The sequence below is a fragment of the Lipotes vexillifer genome, unplaced genomic scaffold (assembly GCF_000442215.2).
Source record: "Lipotes vexillifer unplaced genomic scaffold, Lipotes_vexillifer_v1.1 scaffold1011, whole genome shotgun sequence".
Classification (NCBI taxonomy): Eukaryota; Metazoa; Chordata; class Mammalia; order Artiodactyla; family Lipotidae; genus Lipotes; species Lipotes vexillifer.
In genome coordinates this window covers 3,831,174-3,846,952 of record NW_006787698.1, presented here as the reverse complement: position 1 = coordinate 3,846,952, position 15,779 = coordinate 3,831,174, and the positions used below count along the sequence as shown (strand labels likewise).

The window sequence follows — 15,779 nt, the reverse complement described above, 5'->3', positions numbered from 1 at the left end:
CCGGCTGACCCGGACCCGCAGCCCTCGCCTCCTGGCAGGGCATGTCTCTGTGGAGTACTGGACTCGAGAGGGCCTGGCCTGGCAGAGGGCTGCCCGGCCCCACTGCCTGTATGCCGGCCACCTGCAGGGCCAGGCCAGCAGCTCCCATGTGGCCATCAGCACCTGTGGGGGCCTGGTGAGTGGAGGGTTCTGGGCGGTAGGGGGAAATGCCCACGAGTTTGGGAGTTAAGAAAAACACTTATATAGGTCAGAGAAGGAATCACAGTGGAAGTTTTTTAAACATTTCAAGCTAATCGAAAGGATTAGCTATTTTAAGATGCAGCTAAAGCAGTACATAGAAGAAAATGTGTAGCCTTAGGTCAGGCTAAAAATTAATGAGCTGAACGTCGAAGAAACTGAAAAAGGAGTAGTGACATAAACCCAGTAAAATAGAAGGAATCAAATCATAAAGACAGAGAGAGGGTCCCAGGGGTCCTGGGGACCAGAACCTGACCCGAGCCCTCTGTCCCACTTCCCAACCCTTAGCATGGCCTGATTGTGGCAGATGAGGAAGAATACTTAATCGAGCCCCTGCAAGGTGGGCCCAAGGGGCACCGGGGCCCAGAGGAGAGTGGTCCCCACGTGGTGTACAAGCGTTCCTCCCTGCGTCACCCCCACCTGGACACAGCCTGTGGAGTGAGAGGTACACCTTTCTCTCTGGGGCTGGGCAAAGGGGCTGCACAACATCTTTGCCTTGAGGCAGAGGTAGATGGCAGTGTGCCTCCATCCAGAAGGTCAGCAGGCAGCTACATCAGGGAGCAGCGCAGACAGCAGGGCAGTAGACAATGGAGCAGCGCATCCATCACTGCCGTGGTCCCATGGCCCAACAGTGAGTGAGACGGGCAGCTGGACAGCCAGGCAGGTGCTCAGGTGTAAAACCATCCACCTCTAGGATTATTTGATCAGACAGTTAAGCAGCGGGATGGTGGTAACCAATATTGGGGCAGTTGCACAGGGAAAATACCAGGAGACCTTAGCCACCATTCGGAGGATCAGATTTACAACCAGACTTGCAGGAGGACAGTTGTAACATCAGACATTTAGGGAATGGGAAAGTAAGGAAACTAGCTAGACAACAGAAGATTCCCCAGGACAATCGTACAGCTAAAAAAATGATCTCTGTCCAGTGGAAATGCAGAGCCACTGGAACATTGAATTAGTTGCATAATCCGAGAGTCCCAGAGTAGCACACCGTGGCAGACACACAACCACAGTGGGTTGTAGAAACAGGAAAGTGGATGGTGTCACAATTGGACAGTCACTGGGACAGCCAAGCAATAAGACCATCAGGCGGGTGGATTGTTTTATAGCCAGACAGTCGGCAGCAGGGTGAGTAAAAAGTTGCACAGTCAGAAGGCCAGGGAGCCGTACAAGCACACAGTTCTGGCAGTGAGGCAGGCTGCTCCACACATCCACTTGAGCAGTGGAATTGTCGGGAAGTTGCACGGTCATGTTGATTGTCATGGGATGCTGGGCGGCTGTTCAACCAACCAGTTTGGCAGTGAGACAGCCACATCATTATAGAACCAGCAGCAAAAGAATGAGCTATTTGACAGCCAGATGAATCATCAGACAGGGAGTTGGACAATCAGAGCAAGCAGCAGAATGACCAGAAATTGTCCATCCAGATGAGAAACCGTGGAAGGGGCGGCCTTGGTGGCTGCGCACTCTGAAACCGCCACCTGCCTGGCCCCTCGGGAATGAAACAGAGCGCGGCCAGCCAGGCCTGAAGCGCTCGGTCAGCCGAGAGCGCTATGTGGAGACCCTGGTGGTGGCTGACAAGATGATGGTGGCCTACCACGGGCGCCGAGACGTGGAACAGTATGTGCTGGCCATCATGAACATTGTAAGTGCCTCCCCCTCCCTGGGCATGGAGCCCCAAGAACATAGAGCTCGCTCCAGAGGTTAGGAAAAGGGGTATCACCATCCCCCCCCCCATCCCTGACCTGAGGCCAGTGAAACAGAATGGAGAGGGGACAGGGTAAGTGAGAAAGGAGGGCTTTTTGTGGCCAGGAATGAGAAGAAGCAGCCTAGCACAGTGGCTAGAAGCATGGACTCGGGAGCAAAGCAGCCTGGCCTGAAATCTCAGCTGTGCCGCTTTTGAACTGTGTGCCCTTGGGCAAGTTACTTTACCTCTCTGCCTTGGTCTACGCATCTGTAAAATGGGTCTAATAATAGTACTGACTTCATAAGGCTAAGGTGGATGCAGTGAATTGCTAAAGCTTATAACAGCACCTAGCACACAGTAAGGTGCCCTGTAATTATTTGCTGTATAAAAAAATAAATGGGTGACTTGCAGGTACTTGCTCAGGTTAGCAGTACACACGTTGGTGCGCATCTGTCTTCATGCAGGGCTCGCCCAAGCGCCTACCTATAAATTCATACAGGCTGACCTAGCTGACCCACACTCAGAGTCAGCACCCATTCTAGATCTTGATCAAGACTGTGGACCTCTCTGAGCCTCAGTTTCTGCCTCTGTAAAATGGGGTTATACTAGTATCTATCACAAAATGGTAAGAGATAGTGAGAGGGAAGCCAGCTAGAGCACTTGGCACACAGTAAGGGCTTGATGAGTGATGATGTTGTTCCACTAAAGCAAAAAGGGAAGACAAGAAGTTTAGCGCAGACAGATGGCCCATTATGTTGACATAACTTCATATCTGATACCCCTGCTTTCTGTCCAGGACCCGCCTTCCTCCCTTGGGCTTCCACAGTTCCCTAAAACCTGCCAGGGTTTCTGGGGGTTTCCACATGGGACAGTGATGGCTCAGGGCTCCAAGGTCATTGCACAGAGTGGCCTCCATCATCTGTGCCCACTCACCCCTGGGCACTTCCTCCTCCCCTCTGACCACTGTCTCCAGAGCTTCCTGCCCCCACACTTCTACCTTCCGGTGGTGATGCTCAAATTGGTACCTTCAGACAGTATGGAATGAGGCCAGATGTGCACATCCTTTAGGCCATCTCTGGGCAGAGGCAGCCGGCGGGTGGGCAGGGAGGAGGGAGGACAAGTAGACAGACAAGCTGAGCAGGGTAGGGGTGAGTTGGAAAGAAACGCACTGGCAGGCAGGCCTAGCCAGACTTGAATCCCACTTCCAGCGCCTACCAGCTGCGCATCCTAACCAGCTGAGCATCAGTTTGCTCATCTGTAAAATGGGAATGATAATACGTACTCCTGTGAAGATCTACGCAGCAGGCTTAGCCTGAGCCCCAGCACGCAGTAGGTACTAGATTGAAGCAAGCTGTTGTCATTGTTTCACTTTTTGTTTTCTACTCTGGGCCCCTCTTAAGACTCGGTCTCTCTTGTTTCTTGGAGGTCAGGTTGCCAAACTTTTCCAGGACTCGAGTCTGGGAAACATCGTTAATATCCTGGTAACACGCCTTATCCTGCTCACGGAGGACCAGGTGCGGGGTGGGGGGGGCCCACCTTACCCTGCACGCCAGCGCTGCCCACCTTCCCCTGGGTGGCTGCTACCCATGTACCTCTCTCTGTCCACCCTTAGCCCACCCTGGAGATCACCCACCATGCTGGGAAGTCCCTGGACAGCTTCTGTAAGTGGCAGAAATCCATCGTGAACCGCAGCGGCCATGGCAATGCCATTCCAGAGAACGGCGTGGCCAACCATGACACAGCGGTGCTCATCACGCGGTGAGGGGCGGGGACGGCTCCAGTAGGACTTGAGCCGGGGGACGAGTTGCCCAGGGGACTGTCCAGGTCTAAACAGGGATCACTTCTGCTGAGAGATGGAAGAGGCCGAGACTGTGCAGCCACCCCCTTGGGGAGCCAGGGAGGGGGAGGGGCTGCTGGGAGCCTGAGAATGTGGTGAGGCGGGTGTGGGGCTGTTCGGACACTGACGCATCCTTCACTCACTCTGTCATTCATTCATTCGGCCATTCATGCACCCCGGCATCTCCAAGGCCAGCTGGGGGAAGAGCATGAGGCTTTAGTTCCGAGGCAGGGAACGCTTCCCAGGCAGGACTCAGCCACCAGAGACAGGCAGGATGGTAGCAGCGGGGCTTAGGGAGTCAGCCCAGCTCCCTCACGGCCCCCCTCTCCTTTCACAGCTATGACATCTGCATCTACAAGAACAAACCCTGCGGCACACTAGGTACCCGGGTCCCCTAGGTTTCAGGCACGTCTGAAGGCAGTGGGCTGGGTGACAATGGCCCTGGTGGGGGTGGGGACCTGGCAGAGTGGACAGGGTCGAAGACGCAGCCCCGAGCCCCCAGCTGCAGCCCCACACGTCCATTTCCCAGGCCTGGCCCCCGTGGGCGGGATGTGTGAGCGAGAGAGAAGTTGTAGCATCAACGAAGACATCGGCCTGGCCACAGCATTCACCATTGCCCACGAGATCGGACACACGTAAGGCGAGGACACGGGAGGGGGCGGGCGGGAGGAGCCTGGCAGGTCCCTCGACACCCGGCAGAGCCGCCGCTCCTCTCCCCAGGTTTGGCATGAACCACGACGGCGTGGGGAACAGCTGCGGGGCCCGTGGCCAGGACCCGGCCAAACTCATGGCCGCGCACATCACCATGAAGACCAACCCGTTTGTGTGGTCCTCTTGCAGCCGTGACTACATCACCAGCTTTCTGGAGTGAGGACCTACCAGCCTGTCCCACCCAGGGACACACACTCATGTTGGGGGAGGGGAGGACCTCTGGAAATCAGGGCTGCTTCTGAGAAGGGTCATGTGCTCACAGGGCTGCTCCCCGGGACCCCCACCTGGCTGGGGCCTCTGAGCTCTTGGCCTGCAGCCCTCCAGCGTGACAGCTGCTTTCTTCTTGCCACAGCTTGGGCCTGGGGCTCTGCCTAAACAACCGGCCGCCCAGACAGGACTTCGTGTACCCAACAGTGGCCCCCGGCCAGGCCTATGATGCAGATGAACAATGCCGCTTCCAGCATGGAGTCAAATCGCGTCAGTGTAAATACGGGGTAGAGAGAGCCTTCCTGCTTTCCTTCCTGGGAGGGGAGGGGGCCACCACCACCAGGGTGGGGGGGCCACCGGGGGTGGGAAACTCCATGTGGGCACCCCACACACAGGCAGTGGGGGTGGGAGAGCTGGTAAGGGAAGTGGGCCTCAGTGGGGGATGGGAGGACAGAGGTGCATGGGGTTATATGAGTGTCACACACAGCCACAATGCTCGGGAACAAGAATGGGACCTCCTGGTTCTCCAGACCCCTGTTTTGGGGACTGAGCTGGGGAGAGCCTGGGGGTCCACCTTCTGCTGCAGCAGGACTGAAGTCCCAAGATCCCTAACTGGGCCATTTTTAACGAAACATCCAGATTTGGTGGAAATAGTTTCCCTGGGGATGAACCATCTTCCCCACTTGGCAAAAAACTGGAGAGATCCTTCTAGAGATACCCTGTCTCCATTCCCTCCTTCCCCCACTGACTGGTTCACAAGATCTCTTGGCCCCAATCCTTAGCTGGACAAGCTCTGAGCCTCCTGATTACTCCCCACTCTTGCTTGAGGATTATACTCAGCTCCCAAAGCCCCATCCACCCATAGAGAAGTGAGCTGGGGGTGCCACTCCCAGCTCCCCCGAGGAAGCTGGTGACCCTCTTCAGCCACCAGGGACCACCGGCTCATCTGGGGTCTGCCCCTCCGTTGCCTACCTCCCCCAATTCCCTGAACACACCCCCTAACTCCTCACAGCCTCAGCCTTAGTGGCCCAGACGCAGTCCCAATTCTCCACACCCTCAAGACTCAAAAAGATCAGCTTGAATGACTTGTCCAAGCTAAGGCCATGTTAACTCAAAACAGGGAGCAGGCAGCTGTTAAAATGCCCTCACTTTATTCCAGTGCAAGACAAGGAGACAAACACTGGATCAATTCATGTTTAATCCACTCTCAGCACCCCACCCCACCCAACTTGGCTGGTAACTACAGCTCCCTCTAATGAATTCCTAAAGAATTCAGAAGGTACTCTTGAGCATCTGCTGTGTCCCAGGTATCCTAACGATGACAACGATGGCTGACATTTATTGAATGCTCACTGTATGCCAAGCATGTGATATGTATCATCTCAGTTAAACTCCTGACAACCCTATTGTCCCCACATTGCAGAAGAAGGGACTGAGGCATAAGGAGGATGCCTTGCCCAAAGTCACCATTTGAGAACATGACAGAGCTGGGATTGGAATCTAGGTTTCCCTATGAATCTAAATTTTATAAAGGGGCGGGTAAGTGGAGAAAGTGCCAGATTATCAAGCATGGACCACTGCTGGCTGTATGTTGAATTGATTCTTCCTTTTATTTTTCCAAGGAACATCTTCCTGGCCCTGCTGGCAAAGGGGTAAATTATTGACTACATGTAAATCAGTTAATATGTGTAAAGAGCTGGGCCTGGTGCCTGGTCCAGAGATAGTTGTGGTCTTATTACTCAATAACAGGGTGTTTATGCAAGCCCTTTCATATCTACTCTGTTACATGCCTCTCAGCCATATGTAGACAAGGCCCATCTTAACAGATGAGGCCCAGAGAGGGGAAATGTGTTGCAAGTCAGTGGTGGAGTTGAAGTCTCCCAGAGTGGCCCAGGACTCATTCATATATACCATGGCACCTCCTTGTGGAGAGGAGGAAGAGCAGGACTGGATTAGACAGTTCTCTTTAAGAGGTGTCAGAAGTGGGATCAGGGCCTGTGATATTTTTACACATGGCCAGGAGAACATAAGCCAAGTGAATCCAGCAAACCAGGCTGAGTTTTTAGATGAGAAGTATCTTCTGAGGGAGCAGGTTTGAGAACAACCCTCCAAACTTCTCACGTGTGTGCAGGTGTCTCTCAGAGGCTGACACAGGAAAGTTCCTTCTTACAGCCATTGCTCAGTCCAATCCCAAATCTTCAAAGTTTGGAAGGATCAGGTTCTAAGAGAAGATTACATGTGATTGTAAAAAGGGGACAGAAGGATCTTCACTTCTCAGAGGAAAGACCCTGGGATATGGGGTGGGATGTAGGCTAGAGGGTCAAATTTGGCCACACCTGAACCCAGTGGGGCTTGTCCAGGGGTATTAATTAACCTGAACCTAAAGGGTCTGAGTGACTCCCTGGGACTGGTCCAGCCTCCTGCCATGGACAGGACCTGCTGCCAGGGTCTGGGCCAGCCCAAGTAAGACTCAGGAGGAAGATGGGCTGATTTTTCACTGGGAGAACTAGAGGAACTTTCCACATAAACCCAGCCTGCCCTTATCCCCTCTCAACCCTCCATAGATTAAAAGCTTTGGGAGCCTCCCCAGTTTAGGTGGGGGAAACAATGAGAACTACCAGCTGGAAAAAGAATTAGAGACAGGGCCCTTGACCTGAGCCATCATCAGGCCTGATTTTTCAGCCACTGCTCTTGGGTGGGCTGCTTTGCCCGTTCTAAAAATCCTTCCTCTTCATTTCTCAGCAGGTCCCAAGGTTTCTCCTAGAAACTTGGGAGGTGCCACGGGTTGAACTGTAGAGGGCTTAGATCATAGATGCTGCGATCAAAGTTCTAGGTTAGGATCCAGACTAACCCTTAGTAGCTGTGTGACTTCTAGCGAGTGACCTTACCTGGCTGAGCCTTGGTTTTCTCATAGTAAAGTGGGGATTGTGGTGCCTAAGGGAGTTTGCGGCACTCCTAGGTGTTTATAAGTGCTGCTTACAGGCAGAGGAGAGGTCCCAGCCCACGCCCCCACAAGGGGTCGCAAAAAGAGACCCAGGAAAGGAACGCTGGGGCCCCACTGTCCGCCGGCAGTGAGCGGGTCGCCTCGGTCCTCCCAAGGCAGGTGGGAGGGGGGCGAGGCTGAGCGGGCGCCTTGGCCCGCAGGAGGTCTGCAGCGAGTTGTGGTGTCTGAGCAAGAGCAACCGGTGCATCACCAACAGCATCCCGGCCGCCGAGGGCACGCTGTGCCAGACGCACACCATCGACAAGGGGGTGAGCGCAGGCCAAGATCCTCCACACCCCCACCCCCACCCCCAGACCCCTCCATCGGCTTTGGCCACGCCTACTGCCTGTAAGCCCCACCCCTGGCCTGAGGCCACACTCGCTTTCAAGCCGTGCCCTGCACCGCTGGTCCCAACGCTAGCTTCACCACCCGTTCCGGACCCTGAGTTTAGGCCACGCCCCTTCTTTGAACAGTCTCTCCCCCTAGCCACGCCCCCATATTACCGGACAGGATCCCGGTCTTCGGACCCCCCCCCCTCCGTCCCCCACCCCCTCCCGCTCTCGCTCCACCTCAGGAGGGCTCAGACTTCCGGCTGGGGGCCTGGGGTGGGGGTAGGATTGAGCGCCAAGTCTCAGAGAGTCCGCAAAGCCCGACTCACCCCTCCCATCATCCCACCCGCAGTGGTGCTACAAGCGGGTCTGCGTCCCCTTCGGGTCGCGGCCGGAGGGCGTGGACGGCGCCTGGGGCCCGTGGACCCCGTGGGGCGACTGCAGCCGGACGTGCGGCGGCGGCGTGTCCTCCTCCAGCCGTCACTGCGACAGCCCCAGGTCAGCCCCCAGGCCCCGCTGCCGGGGGAGCGGGGCGGGCGGTCCTCGCCCCCTACTCCCCCTGCCCCATTTCTTTGCTGTCCATCCCCATTTCCAGGCCGACGATCGGGGGCAAGTACTGCCTGGGCGAGAGACGGAGGCACCGTTCCTGCAACACCGATGTGAGTCCCCCCAGGATCCCAAGCCGGGTACCGTTGGCCCCTCTTACACGCGGGAAAAGAAAGGCATACATCAGCTTCCAACGAGCCTGGGCCAGCTGGCCACCGTCTCCTCTGGAAACCTGCAGCGGCCACCCCCTCCTTTCCCGGACCTCCCTACACCAGCCCTGGGCCCTGTCTCCTTCCAGCTCTTCACACTTTTGCAGTAGATGTGTCTCCCACCTGGAAATAACTGCTTGGCCCCTGACAACCCTCTCCAACTACACGTGTTCCTCCCTTTACTGCCCAATTTCCCCCAAAAAGCCCTGCTCCTGCCCCAAAGCTGACCCGAGCTCCCTGCCCCAAAATCCAGTGGCCAAGTTTTCGTCCCCTGCTTGCACTGCCTTCTGACCAAAGACCACAGTCTCCTGTCCAACACTTCCGTCCACACATCCCCCACACTCGCGAAGAGTGGGCTTTGCTCCATTCTAAGCCAGCTCTCTTAAGGCCCCATGGTCTGAGACCAGAAACCCAGGTGTTATTCTCCGCTTGCCCACAAACTCCAGTGAGTCACCTCCTCCCATCTCAGACACTACCCCCCCCCTCCCCGGCCTCCTCCCTGGCCTCCTTGCCTCCAGCCTCACTCCTCCAACCCCGCCCTGCTCAGAGCGTTAGTTCTCCGTCCCCAGGCCTCTGTCCTAACTGCATCCCCCCAAAACCTGGCCTCCCTCCTTCTCCCTTTTTGTGCCCCAGGACTGTCCCCCAGGCTCCCAGGACTTCAGGGAAATGCAGTGCTCTGAATTTGACAGTGTCCCCTTCCGTGGAAAATTCTACACGTGGAAAACGTACCGGGGAGGTGAGCAGGGGACTCAGAAGGCCTTGGGGCAGTAACGGGGCAGCCGCAGGTGGAGACCATATCATGGGGTCTGCCCTGAGCCCTCCCCTCACCCAAGGAGCCAGAGCGCCCGGGATGTGGCTCAGCAGCGCCTAGACTGAACACCGGGAGGCCCCGCTCCCTCTGCCCAACCTGCCTGTCCTTGTTGGGTCTGGGGTCTGGCCGTCAGTCTGATGGGGCCGTGCCCCCCAGGGGGCGTGAAGGCCTGCTCGCTCACGTGCCTAGCAGAAGGCTTCAACTTCTACACGGAGAGGGCGGCGGCTGTGGTGGACGGGACGCCCTGCCGCCCAGACACAGTGGACATTTGTGTCAGCGGCGAGTGCAAGGTGGAGGGGACTCCCCGCGAGAGGGGAGGGGAGAGGGGGCCGGAGGTGGAGGGGGGCGGCTCCCTGAATTCCCCCACGCACACCACTGCCCTCCCCAGCACGTGGGCTGCGACCGGGTCCTGGGCTCTGACCTGCGGGAAGACAAGTGCAGAGTGTGTGGGGGTGATGGCAGCACCTGCGAAACCATCGAGGGGGTCTTCAGCCCAGCCTGGCCTGGAGCCGGTGAGAGACCCCTCCCCCGCAGCTTCCCTGTCACACTCCCCACTTGGTGGCTGGGGGCGGGGCTTGCCCCACCACAGTAGCCAAGATCAACTCCTCAGAACCAAAGGCCCACTGGGGTGTAAGGGACCCCAAAAGGTCCCGGACGTGATGCCCCAGGTCAGGGTCAGGGACTGGCTTGGGTTCTTGGTGCCTGAAGCTCGGCAATTAAAGTGTCCAAGGGGGTGGGGGCCTAAATCTCTCCCCTGCCCCATCCTGAGGGCCTCAAACCGGGTCTTGAGGGGGCAGGCGCCTGCCCCTCCAAGGAGGCTGAGGGACCCTCTGTGCTAGAGCACAGAGCTCACTAGGGGTGGGGATAGCTGCAGGGTGTGGTAAACTTGAATGCCTCCCAACCTTGGGCTGAAGGGAAGAGACCCCCTGTGAGGTGGGAGAGCAGAGGTGGGTTTAAGGGACCAAACACACACTGAGGGCCAAGTGTGGCGTTCAGGGGACAGTCTTGGGGTACAGACAGATAAATTAGGGGGGACACAGGTGGGCAGGGATAGAGGGTTCACAGGGGCCCAAGATCATCCAGGTCATAAGTGATGGAGCTCACTGCAAACCTGACTCTGGCAGCTAAAACCGCCAAGTCACCCTGTGTGGGTCAGGGCCCCGCGGTGCCCCCTTCCCTCTGCCCAAGCCCAGCCCTGCTGCTTGTTGGGGGATGGGGGGCGGGTCGGACCACTCTGATGGTTTGAGAGGTAAGAAAGTGTGGGTTCAAATCCCAGCCCAGCCACTTCCTAGCTGTAAAACCTGAGCAATTTGTTTTGTCTCTCTGAGCCTCAGTTTTGTCATCTGTAAAGTGGGTGTGATGACACATCTAACTTCACAGGGTCAGAGCTGCGGATGAGGTGGCATGTCTCTGTAAGTGCTTAGCATGGTAATGGTTAGTTGTTATCATCAGGGACCAGGAATGGGGGAGACAGGCAGGTACAGGGAAGGGCCAAGTGGGTGACATCTGAGCTCCACTGTCCAGGGTACGAGGAAGTCGTCTGGATCCCCAAAGGCTCCGTCCACATTTTCATCCAGGACCTGAACCTCTCCCTCAGTCACCTGGGTGAGCCAGAGGTGGGAGGATGAGGACGGGGGGTCAGCAGGGGCGGCGTCAGCGTGGCTGGGGTTCTGACCCCTATGCTGTCCCCCAGCCCTGAAGGGGGACCAGGAGTCCCTGCTGCTGGAGGGGCTGCCTGGGACACCCCAGCCCCACCGCCTGCCCCTGGCCGGGACCACCTTTCAGCTGCGACAAGGGCCGGATCAGACCCAGAGCCTAGAAGCCCTGGGACCCATTAACGCATCTCTCATCGTCATGGTAACAGCAGGGCTGGGAGCAAGGTGCAGGAGGACATTAGCATCCTTGTGTGCCCTCGAACTTGATTTCCATTTGATCCCCGCCTACAACCCCAGGTGCTGGCCCAGACTGAGCTGCCGGTCCTCCGCTACCGCTTCAATGCACCCGTCACCCGAGATGCACTGCCTCCGTACTCCTGGCACTACGCGCCCTGGACCAAGTGCTCGGCCCAGTGTGCAGGCGGTGAGGCCGGGGTGGGACGGGGTGGGGCAGGTTCTGGTCACCAGGCTGACCTTCTGGGTCGGGCAGGGCTGAGCGGACCTCTCGCCCACCCCCAGGCAGCCAGGTGCAGGCTGTGGAGTGCCGCAATCAGCTGGACAGCTCAGCCGTGGCTCCGCACCACTGCAGCGCCCACAGCAAGCTACCCAAGAGGCAGCGCGCCTGCAACACAGAGCCCTGCCCACCCGAGTGAGTGCCTGCCAGGGTGCAGGGTCAGTCGGGATGGCAAGCACTGGAGTGACGGTGCTACTGGGATCAGAGGAGTGGGTGTTCCCTAAGGTGAGGTCAAAGTCAGAACAATGGTGCTCCCTGGCCAAGTCCAGGTAAACTCCCCTTGGGGTGATGCGCCTCCCAGCCCCCAATGTGGGTACAGAATAAGGTTGTTCTGAGTTCGAGGTGTGGGGCACGGGAGCAACAGGCATCCCGGTGCCAGCTTCCACAATGATGTTAATTGTTGGCAAGGAGGAGGATCTGCTCGTGCCCCAAGCTCAGGGTGGCCTGCCCGGCGTCCTGTCTCAGACTAACCCTCCCACCACAGCTGGGTCGTAGGGAACTGGTCGCGCTGCAGCCGCAGCTGTGATGCGGGCGTGCGCAGCCGCTCCGTCGTGTGCCAGCGCCGCGTGTCGGCCGCCGAGGAGAAGGCGCTGGACGACAGCGCTTGCCCGCAGCCGCGCCCACCGGTGCTGGAGGCCTGCCACGGCCCGGCCTGCCCTCCGGAGTGGGCCGCCCTCGACTGGTCGGAGGTCAGCCGCCCCTTCCCGCCCTGTGCAGAGCAGGGAGGGGCCTGGGTTGCCCATGTCGGGTGCACACTGAGGCGCCTCCCCACTCCCGCTAGCCCTAGTGAGCCCCGCCCCCCACCGTGACTGTTCCAAAGCTAGCTGTACCGTCCTCACCTCCCAGCGGACCAGCATCCTTCCCACTCCTTGTGTGAGCGGGGAGGGAGGCGCCCACTGAGCATGAAACGCCCCCTCCAACTGCAGTGCACCCCCAGCTGCGGGCCGGGCCTCCGCCACCGTGTCGTCCTTTGTAAGAGCGCAGATCACCGCGCCACACTGCCCCCCACGCACTGCCCGCCCGCGGCCAAGCCGCCGGCGACCATGCGCTGCAACCTGCGCCGCTGCCCGCCGGCCCGCTGGGTGGCGGGAGAGTGGGGTGAGGTAGGCGGGTGCGCCCTGCAGGGCGGGAACCAGTGCACGGGTGGCAGGGTGGGTGGCCGCGCTGGACTGCGGCTCATCCGCGACTCCCCACAGTGCTCCGCGCAGTGCGGCTTCGGGCAGCAACAGCGCCCGGTGCGCTGCTCCAGCCACACAGGGCAGCCCTCACGCGAGTGCGCGGACGCCCTGCGGCCCCCCGCCACGCAGCAGTGCGAGGCCAAGTGTGACAGCGCGCCCCCCGGGGACGGCCTGGAAGGTATGTGAGGCGGGGAGGGAACCAGGAGGGTCCTGTCCAGAGGAAGCCATAGATAGGAGAGCTGGGGCTCCAGACCATTGGCCCTAGAGCTTCTGCAACCACGGAAATGCCTTTCCCTGTCTTCTCCAGACCATCTTTCACCATTCCTTGCCTGCCAACATGTATTAGGTGCCACTGTGTGCCAGGCGTTGTAGGCACCTGATTTTTCTGGGGGCCCAAACTCAGGTCATTCCTCCAGCCACCTCCATGACCTTCACCTTGATCATCTCCATGTGTAACACTATCTGCCCGATATTTTTCTTTAAATCAGTTTCTCAGCCTCAGGCACTATTCATGTTTGGGGCCAGATGATTCCTTGTCACGGGGGCTGCCCTATGCATTGTCTGGGGTTCAGCATCCCTGACCGCTACCTGCTGCATGCCAATAGTACCCCTCCTCCCCGTGGTGAAAACTGAAAAATGTCTCCAGACATCACCAAATGTCCCCTGGGAGGCAAAATCGCATCTCCTTGAGAACCACTGCTGTAAATATACCCATTTTTTTCTACCTAAGTAAATTTATGTTTCATAGAGAGCAATAGGTTACTTACTGAAGGTACCGGAACCAAACTGCCTGGATTCACCTTCCACCTCTGTGCCTTCGTATTCTCATCTATCAAGAGGCGTTTAATATATTCACTTGAGGGAGTGCTGTGTTAGGGAGAGGGACTAAAATAATCCACGTGAAGCCCTTTATTAGCACCGGGCCCTGTCATACATCATTAACTGCTGACTGGGAACCCTGGTCCATTGTCATGAACAGACTGTCAATTACCCTGAACACAAACTACACAAATACCCAGAGAGGAGTGACTGCTCTGGAGCTCAAGGTCCTCAGTCTGTTACAAAGGGAAACGAGCAAGGATTACAGCTCCAAACAGATAATTGGAAAAGGAACACTTTTCTCGTGATGTAGCACGGTGTCCAAGGCCCAGACCTGCACTTCCCTCCCAACATCCTCAAAACAACCTAATTGACATAGTTACTGGTATAAGCCCCCTTTGAGAGGTGAGGAAACCGAGGCACAGAGGAGCTAGGAAGCGCTGTGCAGCCTGCGATCGCGCCGCTGCCGGAGGGGGTGCTGAGACCTGATTCCCCTCGCCTGCTCTTCTCCCGCCCCCTCCAGAGTGCAAGGATGTGAACAAGGTCGCCTACTGCCCCCTGGTGCTGAAATTTCAGTTCTGCAGCCGAGCCTACTTCCGCCAGATGTGCTGCAAAACCTGTCAAGGCCGCTAGAGGGCGCACGGTCCTCGGAGCCAAGGCTGGGGGCCGGCTGGGGATGGGGGTGGGGCGACCAGGCCTGCAGCTGGCCAGCCTGAAGGAGCCCGAGGGGGGCAGGAGCTGGGAGTGAAGGGTGAGACGGAGCCGGAAGTTATTTATTGGGAACTCTTGCGGGGCTCCTGGCTGAGGGGGATGGAGAGGGGCTGGCCACGCCCACGGCCCCTCCTTTTCCCGTCTCCCAGTTCAGAATGAGACCCCCTCCAGGGTGGGTTTGAGGTGGGAACAACTGTTCGCCCTAATGCTCTTGTCACCCACCCTTAGGGAGACCCCCAGCACAACCCCCGCCATTGATCGGAATATGTACTGTGAAGAGTGGGGGTGGGGAGGGGGGTCAGCCGGTGCCCTGCCCCCCGCCCCAGCACTGCCCTACCCCTCCACTCTGAGCTGGGGGGGGGGCCCTTAGAGTTGTCACACTGTTGTAATTATCAATGTAGGTGTGGGTGCAAATAAACTTTGTAGCTAGCTACCTTCTTGACCCTGGCCAAATCCGAGGAATGCCCTGACCCCATCACTTACCCCTTCCTTAACAACTCTCTTGAATTTTATAGTAATTATCCCCTTGCTTTACTTTATAGTTTTTCAATTTGGGGCTATTTCAATTAATCCTGCTCTAAATATTCTTGTACACGTATCCTTGTGAACATAGGCACACACTTTTTAGGGTTTATTACTTAGGAGAGGAATTTCTGTGTCAAGGGACATGTAAATCTATAACTTTATTGGATAAAGTCAAACAGTTTTATGAAATGGTTGAAACAGTTTACCACCTGCTAACCGACCAACAGTATATGAAATTTCCTATTGTTCCACATCTTTGCCATCACTTCTTACGGTTAGAATTTAGATTTTACCCAATGTGATAGGTAGTTGTACCTCACTGTGGGTTTTTTTTTGTTTTGTTTTGTTTTGTTTTTTTGCGGTATGCGGGCCTCTCATTGTTGTGACCCCTCCCGTTGTGGAGCACAGGCTCCGGACACGCAGGCTCAGCGGCCATGGCTCACGGGCCCAGCCACTCCGCGGCATGTGGGGTCTTCCCGGACCAGGGCACGATCCCATGTCCCCTGCCTCGGCAGGCGGACTCCCAACCACTGCGCCACCAGGGAAGCCCTCTCACTGTGGTGTTAACTTGCGTGATCTTGATTGCCAGTGAGTCTAGATGTCTTTAGATACGTTTATTGGCCATTTAGACACATCCTCTTTTGTGAATTGTCAATTCAAGTCTTTTCTATTTTTCTATTGAGCTATCTGGTTATTTGTTTGTCTTTTTCTTATTGAATTGTAGAAGTTCTTTTTATATTTGCATGTGAGCCTTTTGTTAGATGTACTGCAAGTGTTTTTTCTCCTCTCTGTGACTTTCGTTTTCCTTCTCTTAATG

General features: G+C 57.0%; 1 protein-coding gene across 1 annotated transcript in view; it reads left to right on the top strand.

Annotated features, from left to right (window-relative positions):
- The window catches only part of ADAMTS10 (ADAM metallopeptidase with thrombospondin type 1 motif 10), a 14,930-nt gene extending 571 nt beyond the window's left edge, over positions 1-14,359 (top strand). Inside the window, exons 3-25 of the mRNA XM_007460631.1 lie at positions 3-175; positions 526-682; positions 1,668-1,885; positions 3,358-3,441; positions 3,540-3,685; positions 4,102-4,145; positions 4,294-4,399; positions 4,485-4,631; positions 4,828-4,969; positions 7,827-7,934; positions 8,347-8,492; positions 8,590-8,653; positions 9,383-9,485; positions 9,717-9,850; positions 9,949-10,072; positions 11,085-11,165; positions 11,254-11,417; positions 11,513-11,639; positions 11,735-11,864; positions 12,214-12,418; positions 12,656-12,832; positions 12,926-13,085; positions 14,250-14,359. Coding sequence (XP_007460693.1) covers positions 3-175; positions 526-682; positions 1,668-1,885; positions 3,358-3,441; positions 3,540-3,685; positions 4,102-4,145; positions 4,294-4,399; positions 4,485-4,631; positions 4,828-4,969; positions 7,827-7,934; positions 8,347-8,492; positions 8,590-8,653; positions 9,383-9,485; positions 9,717-9,850; positions 9,949-10,072; positions 11,085-11,165; positions 11,254-11,417; positions 11,513-11,639; positions 11,735-11,864; positions 12,214-12,418; positions 12,656-12,832; positions 12,926-13,085; positions 14,250-14,359 — 3,050 coding nt within the window. The remainder of the gene's footprint in view (positions 1-2; positions 176-525; positions 683-1,667; positions 1,886-3,357; positions 3,442-3,539; positions 3,686-4,101; positions 4,146-4,293; positions 4,400-4,484; positions 4,632-4,827; positions 4,970-7,826; positions 7,935-8,346; positions 8,493-8,589; positions 8,654-9,382; positions 9,486-9,716; positions 9,851-9,948; positions 10,073-11,084; positions 11,166-11,253; positions 11,418-11,512; positions 11,640-11,734; positions 11,865-12,213; positions 12,419-12,655; positions 12,833-12,925; positions 13,086-14,249) is intronic.
- The last annotated feature ends 1,420 nt before the right edge of the window (positions 14,360-15,779 follow it).